The sequence below is a fragment of the Tachysurus vachellii genome, chromosome 10 (assembly GCF_030014155.1).
Source record: "Tachysurus vachellii isolate PV-2020 chromosome 10, HZAU_Pvac_v1, whole genome shotgun sequence".
In the NCBI taxonomy this organism is placed as follows: Eukaryota; Metazoa; Chordata; class Actinopteri; order Siluriformes; family Bagridae; genus Tachysurus; species Tachysurus vachellii.
The window spans coordinates 4305282-4317813 of record NC_083469.1 but is presented as its reverse complement, the minus strand read 5'-3'; the positions used below and the strand labels follow the sequence as shown (position 1 = coordinate 4317813).

At 42.3% G+C, this 12532-nt stretch overlaps 1 protein-coding gene, 1 long non-coding RNA gene and 2 pseudogenes across 2 annotated transcripts; 2 read left to right on the top strand and 2 right to left on the bottom strand.

Moving 5' to 3' along the window:
• The window catches only part of LOC132851980 (histone H2A-like), a 92185-nt pseudogene extending 91670 nt beyond the window's left edge, over positions 1–515 (top strand).
• A 198-nt stretch (positions 516–713) lies between these two features.
• Positions 714–1281, top strand: LOC132852020 (histone H3-like; annotated as a pseudogene).
• A 4382-nt stretch (positions 1282–5663) lies between these two features.
• On the bottom strand, positions 5664–7444 carry LOC132852451 (translation initiation factor eIF-2B subunit epsilon; the record flags this gene model as incomplete). The annotated part of the gene is given in 4 exon segments (XM_060879676.1): positions 5664–5814; positions 6424–6534; positions 6757–6882; positions 7313–7444. Coding segments are annotated over 4 exon segments (429 nt in total), but the record flags the coding sequence as incomplete, so codon positions are not given.
• An 888-nt stretch (positions 7445–8332) lies between these two features.
• LOC132852670 (uncharacterized) lies at positions 8333–11656 on the bottom strand. The gene is made up of 3 exons (XR_009649126.1): positions 10933–11656; positions 10197–10298; positions 8333–10093 (listed from the first exon to the last, which is right to left on the bottom strand). It is a non-coding gene; the product is annotated as an uncharacterized LOC132852670 (long non-coding RNA).
• Between the last annotated feature and the right edge of the window lie 876 nt (positions 11657–12532).

Here is a 12532-nt window from a genome sequence, read left to right as displayed (position 1 = left end):
TGGCAGCAGAACACCTCAGCTCTGGTTAAAAAAGCACAACAACGCCTATACATTTTGAGAAGTCTCAAGAAATCTCATCTGTCCCCGGGGATTTTAACGAGTTTCTACTGCTGCACCATCAAAATCATCCTGACCAAATCCATCACCGTATGGTACGGAGGCTCCAATGTGTGTGAACATAAAGCCCTGCAAAGGGTGGTCAAAACCACCCAACGCATCACTGAGTATCTGACTGCTGAGATTCTCGAGTTGGCTGGCAACGCCTCCCGTGACAACAAGAAGACCCGTATCATTCCCCGCCACCTACAGCGCGCTGGGCGTAACGACGAGGAGCTGAACAAACTGCTCGGAGGACTGACCATCACTCAGGTAGGTGTGATGCCCAACATTCAGGCCGTGCTGCTGCCCAAGAAGACCGAGAAGGCCGTCAAGACCAAGTAAACTCGCTCACCGTTTCTCACCACCCAAAAAGGCTCTTTTAAGAGCCACACACTTTTACTGAAAAAGTGCAATTTCATCCTAGTTTTTATTAATACTGTGAGTGTGACGTGACGATCCAATAGTCATCAGGTGACGCAACGCGTTCTATGCAATGGCAGATGTGTGCTTTCAATACACCCAATGAGAACAGGGCGGCGTTAGGGCTTAAAAACACAGCGTTCGCCAGCGCCGTTTATTGTGGTTTTCCTCCGTGAAGTTCACAGCTCGATGCTATGGCAAGAACCAAGCAGACCGCGCCCGTAAGTCCACTGGTGGCAAAGTGCCCAGGAAGCAGCTCGCCACTAAGGCTGCTCGCAAGAGCGCCCCGGCTACCGGCGGCGTAAAGAAGCCTCACCGTTACAGGCCCGGCACCGTGGCTCTGAGGGAGATCCACCGTTATCAGAAGTCTACTGAGCTGCTTATCCGCAAGCTGCCCTTCCAGCGCCTGGTGAGAGAAATCGCTCAGGATTTCAAGACCGACATGCGTTTCCAGAGCTCGGCCGTCATGGCCTTGCAGGAGCCTAGCGAGGCATACCTGGTCGGTCTGTTCGAGGACACCAACCTGTGCGCCATTCACGCCAACAGAGTGACCATCATGCCTAAGGACATTCAGCTGGCCCGCCGTATTCGCGGAGAGCGCGCTTAAACCTCAATTCTGTCTAACGTACACAAAGGCTCTTTTAAGAGCCACCACATTCTCTCTGATAAATGAGCGGTTCTTCATATCTGTGTGTGTGAGAGCTCAGAGTTTGTCGTATAAAGCCCACTGTGTGTGTGTGTGTGTGGTCATGCTTCTAAAGATATGAGGTGTAATATAATGTTTGTGTGATTAACACACATGTAAATGTTAATCTGCTTTAGAGAAATGATTTACAGACAGCGAGTACAGAGTGTTTGCGTTAGGAATATTGTCTTGAGGGATAAGAAGAGTAATTGGTGCATAAATAAATACACATTTATTTGTATAGCGCTTTTCACAATGGATGTTGTCTCAAAGCAGCTTTAAAAAAAGTTATATAGAGATTAATATAAAACAAAAACTCAAGGTTAATATTAGATTTAAATGTGTTTGTATTCATCCCTAATGAGAGAGCCTGAGGTGTCTGTGGTGAGGAAAAACACCCTTAGGGAGAATCCTTGAGAGGAACCGGACTGTGGGGTGTGATTATAAATATACAGTCTGACAATGTTGTATTGATGATGAGGTTGTTGTCCTCAACGATCACGTGTAGTCGTCATTTCCTCTTAGTATATCTGAATATTTAATGAGGTTTTTTTTTTTTTTACCCTGTGCTACTTTTGCACATTTTAGTAGAATATTGCTTCTATTACTACTATCAACAACAACAACAAGAAAACTAATATAAAAGCAATAAATGACAATTAAAACTTACTGTTATGAATATTATTTGATCTTATAAGTTGTTGGCCAAATTTCAAAATTGCATTTAGTTCTTGACTGATAATCTTTCAAACTAGATTACAATTTTCATATACAGTTAGGTCCATATATATTTGGACACAGGCACAATTTTAGTTTTTTTTTTTAGGTATTTACCAAAACATATCCAAGTTATAGTTGTATAGGTATAGTGGGCGAAAGTCTCTCAGCTTTAATTTGATGGAATTTAAATCCCATTTGTAGGAAGGGATTAGGAATTACAGCTCTTGAGAGTAGCCAGCCCCGTTTTTCAAGTGACCAAAAGTAATTGGACAGTTGAATCAGAAGCTGTTTCATGGACAGTTGTAGGCTTTTCCTTCATTATTTCTTCATCAATTAAGCAGGTAAAAGGTCTGGAGCTGATTCTAAGTGTGGTATTTGCACTTGGAATCTGTTGCTGTGAACCTACATAATGCGTTTACAGGCGCTCTCCATGTAAGTCAAACAGGTCATCATTAGGATTCAAAAACAAAACAAATCCATCAGAGAGATAGCAGGAACATTAGGAGTGGCCAGATCAACAGTTTGGTACATTCTGAGGAAAAAAGAATGCAATGGTGAGCTCAGCAACATAAAAAGGCCTGGCCGTCCACGGAAGACAACAGAAGTAGATGATCGCAAACCATTCATAAGCCTCAAGAATAGAAAGGCCAGATTGGACTTTGTCAAAAAAACATCTAAAAAGGCCCGACCAGTTCTGGAAAAGCATTCTTTGGACGGATGAAACTAAGATCAACCTTTACCAGAATGACGGGAAGAGAAAAGTATGGAGAAGGCTTGGAACAGCTCATGATCCAATGCTTACAACATCATCCGTAAGACATAGTGGAGGCAGTGTAATGGCATGGGCATGCATGGCTTCCAGTGGCACTGGGTCACTGGTGTTTATTGATGATGTGACAGAAGACAGAAGCAGCTGGATGAATTCTGAAGTGTATAGAATATACTGTCAACCCAGATTAAGCCAAATGCAGCAAAGTTGATTGGACGGTATTTCACAGTACAGATGGACAATGATCCAAACTACACTGCAAAAGCAACCCAAGAGTTTTTTAAGGAAAAGAAATGGAATATTCTGCAATGGCCGAATCAACCACCTGATCTCAACTTGATTGAAAGTGCATTTGCTGAAGGCAAAACTAAAGGCAGAAAGTCCCACGAACAAACATCAACTGAAGACAGCTGCAGTTAAGGCCTGGCAAAGCATCAGAAAGGAGGAAACCAGTCTCTGGTGATGTCCATGGGCTCCAGGCAAAGGATTTTCAACAAAATATTGAAAATGAACATTTTATTTATGATTATATTCATTTGTCCAATTACATTTGAGCCCCTGAAAATGGGGGGACTGTGCATAAAAATGGTTGCAGTTCCTGAACCTTTTACTTGATATTTTTGTTAAACCCCTTGAATTAAAGCTGAACGTCTGCTCTTCAAATGCATCGTTTTTTTTTTTTCATTTTCATTTTATTCTGGTGGCAGACATAGCCAAAAGTATGAAAATTGTGCCTGTGTTTAAGTATATATGGACCTAACTGTGTGTATGTGTATATAATATATAAACATGTTTCAGTTATGTCTATACATACTGTACTGTTTGTGATATTTTTCTTTCTTTTATTGTTTAAGTATTGTTTGGTTCTGTCTTTAGTTCTGAATCTTGGTTAACCCTTTGTTTGACTGTGACATGTCACAGAGATTAATAACCAGTTTACATGTTGATTTCCAGATTCTGGCAGTCACACACAACTATCACAATCACACTTCATTGCTCTGCTTTCAGTACAATAGTGTACAGTGTATCAGACTCTGTTGTTCAGCTGTTGTCTTGTTTATCTATAACAAACAGAGTCTACTTATATACATGTAATCTAACATAGCTGTTCAAATGATGGCCACCAAAATCTCATTTACATTGAGGCCTGTGTCTAGACTGTGTCGACTCAATATTTCAAGTAGAACAGTGATTGATATTTGAATGTTGACTTCAATGAGCTTTCTTTGTGAATGACACTGAGTTTTAGAATGAGATTAGTGTTGGAGAAAATGTAGCTCACTTAGAATATAAACCTTATAGATTCTGTAATATTTTGTGTTTTACAGCTGATAAAATGACTCCTAAATGTTGTCTTTGCATTCCTTTCTGTGTTGCTTGTAATCTACTCTGTTTTAAACATGGGCTCGGTTTATAATGTACCCAGACGAACACGGAACACCGGGCCTCCTAGTAGTGGACCTAGGAGTATAGAATACAGGCCTCAAGCCACAGACGTGCTCAAATGGATGTTTTACATCTAAACAGTGAAGGTTAATGTTGTACAACCACAGAGTGCTTTTACTAACCTCCATACATTGCTGGGTGTTTATCTGTATATGTTTATTGAAATTCTTACTTTGCATACCTTGTGTTAAATTCTACTACTATTACTAAGACTTATAACAATAATAATAATTATAATGATGATCCTTGTGTGTACAGCGAGGTTGCAGCAGAAAAATACACTAGTAAGTTAACAGCTGTGGTTTTCTCTTTGTTTATGAATGTGTTCTATTGTGTGAGCGCTGGTCTTAAACCCGCCTCCTCGCCTTTTCTCAACTGGGTTCAGGAGATGGAGGATAAATATTTGGCCTCTGTGTGGTGTATTTTATTGAATGGCTTCACGCCACAATAAAGACCGTCACCGCCATGGATGTGGTATATGCCCTTAAACGCCAGGGGCGCACTCTGTACGGCTTCGGCGGATAAATGTTCAACACCGAACCACGTGAACACAAGGATTTTTTCCCCCTTTTCTTTTATCATGAAGCACAAAGTTGTACAAATTTGTACATAATAAATAAATAAAATTATTTAATAAATAATTTTAAATTATTGTAAATAATGTACAAAATTGAAAGTGTAAAACGGCGGAAGGGGAACAAAGCACAGCGGACACAGTGGACAAAGAAGAACTAGACAACACTGAGCAGTAGGTATCCCTCAAGTCTATACTCGTCTCTCACACTTTTGGGCTTTGACTATGTTCTCACATCAGATTAGCAAAGCAAGCTATCCATATTAGCTACTCAGAGTGAGCTGTAGCACCAACCTTCTCTTCTGCCCTCCAACCTTTACGTTTATTCCCGATGCCTCTGTACACGTCACCAAAGGCTCGTATATGTGAAGTGAACTTACAGAGGTTAGAAAGTTTTCTTCTGCTGTGAGTTGAAGTTAGGAAACACCAGACCACACGTTCTGGAGGATCTGAGAGGAACCTTTACAGCTCGGCTGTCACAACTAATCTGTTCAGAAGGACAAAATGTTCATGAAAACCTGATTATCTGCCACTTTGTTTCTCTTCATCAGGATAATGAAGCACTTCAGTAGCTGGGAATATAAAGAACAGTAGGACACACTCTGGATAAATAAACACACACTTTCATTTCAGCTTAAAACAGGTCTCACAGCTGCCAATCAAAATGTAGTAATATTACACTTCAAATTTCACTCCTGGGTCATTCATTGAGTCAGGGCTTAACATAAGGGTCAAAGGTTAGGTCGTGTCCATGGTAACAATAACTCACACAACAAAAGCAGATTTACAAAAGCATCAGAAAGCAGCATTAAGTGCGTTAACAAACACCTTGTGTGTTTACAGTACATTAGGGTTCTCACATTAGCATGAGATCAGTTCTTCTTCTCACACTCACTCACAGCACACACACACATCACACACATCACACACACACACACACATCACACACATCACACACATCACACACATCACACACACACACACACACACACACACACACACACACACACACACACAGATCAGTGGTGTTCTGACTGGTGTTCAGTTATCTCCCTCTGAAGACTCCTCAGCCTCCTACAACCACTGGATGAACTTCAGCAGCTGCCCACACAGTACACACACACACACACAAACCACATATTCATTATTTCCCTTCAACAACAACATGTCTACATCTGTTTGAATCAGATAACTCATCTGTGTTATAAAAATGTTCTGACCCAAACTAGAATTTGTTTTTAAAGCACTAATGGGACAGATACCTTCTTACATTACAGACGTAACTCTATCGTACTCAGCACCAAGGTCCTTTAGGTCCCTCAGCTCCCTCCAGACATCCAGACTTTAAATCTGGGCTAAAACTTTACTTTATTCTCTGCCTTTTCCAGCCTCTTCACCTGGAGTTGTTTATTCTTTAACTAATTATCTCCTTTACATCTTTGTTTTTTTCTACTCCTAATTGGATGTGTTGTATATTTATTATGAGTTTTGTACAGCACAGTCAGTGTAAGCTGAATTTAAACGTGCTCTTTAAATAAACTAACTTACTGAAGTAACAGAACACATTACCATATTCTGTATATTAAATATATGTATATTGTCTAATTAGATTTATAACTATAAACTAATATAGTGTTGCGGGAAAGTGTGAGAAAATACATAGAGTAAAGAACTACAGTTAGTGTAAATGTTTCCCAGTCAGTGTCTCACCCCGGGGTTCTTGCGCAGGGTAATGCTCCTCTCGGTCTGAGCTCCCTAAGAGAAGCAGCACACAATGGAGTCCTCATCTAGTATCTCCAACTGGTACACACTCATCAACACCTACAGAGCACACACACGCAGACACACACAGCTAAACCACAGCACCCTACTACTATATAGTTTACAAACAGAGCTTACATGCACCTCACAAGTTGGGTGTGGCTTTCTGTTGTGGGTGTGGTTTACTACAGTGGGTGTGGTTTTATGTGATGAAAGTAGCTCATTGATGTGGGTGTGGCTCTGTGTGGTGGGTGTGATTTACAGCTGTGGGTGTGGCTTTACCTTTGCAAGAGCAGGCCAGTGTCTGTCATGCTCCATGAACACTTCATACAGAGTGGAGAGACAGTGTGCGTGATCCTGAGCTCGCTTGACATAGTTCTTAAACACTGGAGACCACTTCTTCAACAACTAAACACACACACACACACACACACTTTACCTGGCTTTATTTCATTTTATTTCCTGGCTTTAAGCAATCAAATACACAGAGCACTTTTTAGGTGTCTACAGAAATCATCTATAGTAATGAGAGAGAGAGAGAGAGAGAGAGAGAGAGAGAGAGAGAGAGAGAGAGAGAGAGAGAGAGAGAGAAAGAGAGAGAGAGAGAGAGAGACAGAGAGACAGAGAGAGAGACAGACAGGCAGACAGACAGACTCACAGGCAGAGAGACAGACAGGCAGACAGACAGACTCACAGGCAGAGAGACAGGCAGAGAGACAGAGAGAGAGACAGACAGGCAGACAGACAGACTCACAGGCAGAGAGACAGACAGGCAGACAGTGAGACAGGCAGACAGCAAGACAGGCAGACAGACAGAGAGAGAGACAGACAGTCTCACAGGCAGCAGTAGAGTGGAGTACTGGGCAGCAGTGATTTGAGCTCCTTGCTGTTGGAAAGGAAACTGCAGAACCACTTTAGTGAGAATCTGCATCACTTCCTTTAGAGTGATGTCATAGGCATACCTGTAAAATCACCATAATTACTGTTACTGATATTAGAGCTGATGATGCAAATGATCCAAAACGCAGCTGCACGGCTTGTTTTCAACCTGCCTAAGTTCTCACACACCACCCTGTAGCTGCACACATCAGATTTAAACACTGATTGTCTACAAAGCCTAAAAACGGACCATCTCCCTCTTCCCTCAAAGCCCTTATCACTCCTCACACTGCACCTCACAATCTCAGATCTACAGCACTGATCCACTGGTCCCATCTCTCAGGGTAGGAGATAAGTTTACTATAAGACTATTTTTTGTTCTGCACCGAGGTGGTGGAATAAATGTCCCCTAGAGGTCCAGACAGCTGAGTCACTGGAGATCTTTAAATGATGGCTATAGACCTACTTCTTCATGAGACACTTCAACTAGCAATTTATCCCCTGTTTGTTGGATATGTGTATTATTTATATATAAAAACTTTGAACAATGTTTTAGTCCCATGGTATCTAAAGTCTGTTGAGTTGATGTACTCAATGATAGAGACTTAAGCACTTCTGTACATCGCTCTGGAAAAGAGAGCGTCACATGCTGTAAATGTAAATGATATTAGAGCAGATGATATTAGAGCAGATGATACTCCTGTTTCACCACCCTGAGGGTTTTTATTACCCTTAAATCACAGCTACTTCTTATTCCCTCTTTAATGACTCACCTGAGCGAGTTGATCTCCAGAACCAGATTGTCACAGCTGATGTTCTCCTCCAGACCTCCCTGCAGAGTGCAGAGAATCTCGCTCTGAAACACTGACACACACACAGTTAAACTTTATGTATAAAGTATACACTATCTTCTAGAAAGCTGTGTTCGATACCTAACTCAGACCTGCCAACCTTGGAAAAATTTTTTGAGTAGCAACTTACTCAACTGAATGAGAGTGTGTGTGCTTTGTGATGGGTTGGCACTCCGTCCAGGGTGTATCCTGCCTTGATGCCCGATGACGCCTGAGATAGGCACAGGCTCCCCGTGACCCGACTTGTTCGGATAAGCGGTAGAAAATGAATGAATGAATGAATGAATGAATGAACTTACTCAACTTACTTTACTTTTGAGTAGCAACTAAAATAAAGAGTATAACGTTATGTGCATGATCGTTTGTGTATAATATCTGCATACTATTTTAACAACTCTATGTATTGCCATAAATTAGATCTAATGAACTAAACAGTAACTTCATATCTGACAACACATACATGTGTTAATTTTCTCAGCAATAATGCAAGACTCTAGACTTCACTATGGTTTTGACTGGCTGATCATATAATAATACCTCCCTCATCATTTCTACTTTCTGCTTCTATTTCCCTGCTTTTCACAAAAAAATCTGATGTCCATCAGATGTGATCTACAGGAGCCAGTAACAATCGAGTCAGAATACGATTGATATTTTAAAAAATTACATTAGTTTCGTCATGGTATAGCATGACTGCCTGCTATAAAAGGGATACACAGACGCTCGCGGATATTGATTTCTGCGTGCTCGCGCCAGTTTGGCTTTTCCGTTAAAGTACGACGGCAATGCGTTTACAGGCATGACTTACGTTTCCTATATAAATACTGGCAAATAAAGTAAAACTTGATCTGTGAGTAAAACTTAAACTTGAGGCACAACACCGGACACTTGGGCACATGCCCCAGTAAAGGAGTCTAACGACGCCTGTGGTTCGGCAGGCTTATTAAAATGGATGAAATTCACAATTCTGGCCATTTACCTTTGAAACGTTAAGTCCTCACTTGTAAAAAAAACAGTCACTGTAAGAAGAATTGAAGACGGACAGAGACAGATGAAAACCACATTTGTTTTGACGGCTCTCCGCTTGTAGCGTTGAAGTTTTAAACTGGCGCTATGATTGGTCGAATTATTATTTTCCCAGGTTGCTGCCCAATGCGGTTACACCCATAGGCGCATTGCCTGGTGCGCAAATGCACAGACAGTTGAACTCAAAGGCATCAATGGTTTTTTACAATGCGTATTTTGAAGTGACAAATCGTAGCAGCGTACTTTGATGTCTAAATGCGTATATGCTACACAAAATGCGTAAAGGTTGGCAGGTCTGCTAACTATTCATTCAACCCTAACCACTGTGATCACCATGACAACAGTGTTACCTCCCAAATCACATTACACTACCTTCATAAAACAGTCTGCATATTATAGATATTCTAAAACTGTAATATAGTTATAAGTCCATTGTGTCCGATATGTACAGTTATTGTATGTTAGCTAATAAAAAATTTCTGCAACAGAGTGTGCGGTTACCATGACAACAGTCCACCAAGAACGAAGTGACACCAACACAAAGTGTCTACAGAGTACACCATAAACTGCATGTGAATACTGACAGTTACCATGGCAACAATCTGTTCCCATTGGCCATGTCCCAAACATAACGTTTCCTTCACTACGTGTCTAAAGAGTGCAAAATGCGCTGGCACTTAGGTTTCAGCAAGCAGTGTATAAAAAAAACAGTCTGTCGTCATAGTAACCATGGCACAATGTTTCGTGATTTGGGACACAGCCCGGGATCTCAACAACTCCCAGGACACAACTCCCAGGATCGTGTGACCCTTCACTGGCCTCGCTCTCTGTCTCACTCTCAGGATCAGACTTTATAACCAGACCTGCTTGCACACTCACAAGCACACACACACACACAATCACAATGCAAACACAGACTGTTCATTTACGCGTGTGTGTGTGTGTGTGTGTGTGTGTGTATGTCACCCCAAATGCACTGTGTTAGCTTCTACTCATCCACATCGTCAATGCTGCTGTTCTTCCACAGGTAGCCCCACCCCTCAGAGCCCACCTCAGCTGGGTTATACGCTAAACACCACAAACAAGTAAACAAAACCTTTCTGTATCTGTTTGACTGATCCTACCAGTCAGAGATATGAACTATTTTTAGCTCCGCCCTGAAATATACAGGTGTGCGTATAGTCTTGTGAACTATACAGCTGTGTATCTTTTGTAGACTACAGAGAGGTGTGAGTGTGTGTGTGTGTGTACGTGCTCTGTGTGAGTGAGTGAGTGTGTGTGAGAGTGTGTGAGAGTGCATGTGTGTGTGTATGTGCTCTGTGTGTGTGTTTATGTATGTGTGTGTGTTTATGTATGTGTGTGTGTTTGTGCTCTGTGTGTGTGTGAGTGAGTGAGTGTGTGTTAGTGAGTGAGTGTGTGTGTTAGTGAGTGTGTGTATGTGTCAGTGTGAGTGAGTGTGTGTGTATGTGAGTGTGTGTGTGTATGTGTGAGTGTATGTGTGTATATGTCAGTGTGAGTGAGTGAGTGTGTGTGTGTGTGAATGTGTGAGTGTGAGTGAGTGAGTGAGTGAGTGAGTGAGTGTGTGTGTGTATTTGTCAGTGTGTGTGTATGTGTCAGTGTGAGTGAGTGTGTGTGTGTGTGTATGAATCCTTACACTATAAGCGAGTACACACTGTGGTCTGAGTGTAACTCTGTGTTTCACCTTCACTCCATCACAGATCACAGACTGAAGAACCGTCACCAATACAAATCGATCCAACACCACGCCATCACCTAGGAGACACACAGATACACATATGCACGCACTCACACACATACATACACACAGACACACACGTCAGAGAGAAAAACCCAAGCGAGAGTGAAACAGGAAGTGAGGTTGAAGCAGGAAGTGTTACCGATGAAACAGTTATCCTCAATCACAGTGTTTGACAGACTGCAGTTGGCGCAGATCACCGTGTTTCGTCCAATCAGAACGTTCTCCTCCATCAAACTGCCGTGTCCCAGGCCGACGCCCATTTCACGGCAAACGTTGTGGCGTGAGTGTGTGCAGCTCCGCCCCTCTTCATCTGAGAAGTTAGCTTCAGGGGTGATGGGATACGCCCAGTCGTACATGTGCAGGTTGGAGACGCGCGCGCCGTAGCCATCTTTACTCAAAAAGATGTGGATCTGATTCCCCAAAATCTAACAGGAAAATCAGTGAAAACACACTGCTACATGCTACTATAACCAGTTGTTTATTCATACAGTTTACTCTGTACAAAACTGCTAACTCTGGCTAGCATGATGAAAAAGCTGAATAAAGTTACTAGCACGTGAAGTGTGTAAGTGCTCTGAACTGCTCGTTGACGAGAATCCCACGGAAGAAGTCATTCCTGGTCTGATAGTCGAAGTTATCAGTGAAGAGTTCAGCAACCTGAGGAACAGTCATACACTCGTTATGTACGTGTGCGTGTGTGTGTGTGTGTGTGGTGCAGAGTAAACACACACCTGAGGGGAACAGATACTGATATGGCAGTCCAGCAGATCATGACGGACCTCAAACCCATCGCTGCCACTATGGAAAATGTTCTGTAATAAACAAACAAATCATTAAGTCTGAATCCACACTGTGGGCGTGTCCCGTCCCACAACACCCCCATGGTAACTAGACACTGTGTAAGTGGATCTTATCCAGACCCTGGGTCTTCTGATAGTGGAGAACTCTGTTACTCTTGGTATCTATGGCAACGATGCCATCATCCTCATCACAGCGTGTCCAGTTGCCAGGGGATGACTCCCTGAAAATCATAGTCATCACTGAGATGTTATCCTCTTTACGCCTCGGTCTAGATGGAGAGAGGGAGGGAGAGAGAGAGAGGGAGAGAGAGAGAGAGAGATTAAATGTACATGTTTTATAAATGCATATAATTACACACTCACTCACACACACTCGCACACACACACACACACACACTTGTGTTGCTGCAGGGTGTGGGACAGGTCGATATTGGACACCACGTCTCCATACACCAGGATGAAGTCGGATCGAACGAGGGATTTTTGCGTCCACATCCCTCAGAACGCCTTCCAAAGAGCGGTACAGGTCTGACGTGATGATGTGCACCGTGTTCGGAGAGCTGGGACGACACCACTTCAACTTCCTGTACAATCACATACATCATCATCAGAGAGAGAGAGAGAGAGAGAGAGAGAGAGAGAGAGAGAGAGAGAGAGAGACAGACAGACAGACAGAGACAGACAGACAGACAGAGAAAGAGAGAGTGCGCCACAGTATTAATGTGTGTATTAGTGAAGTAAGG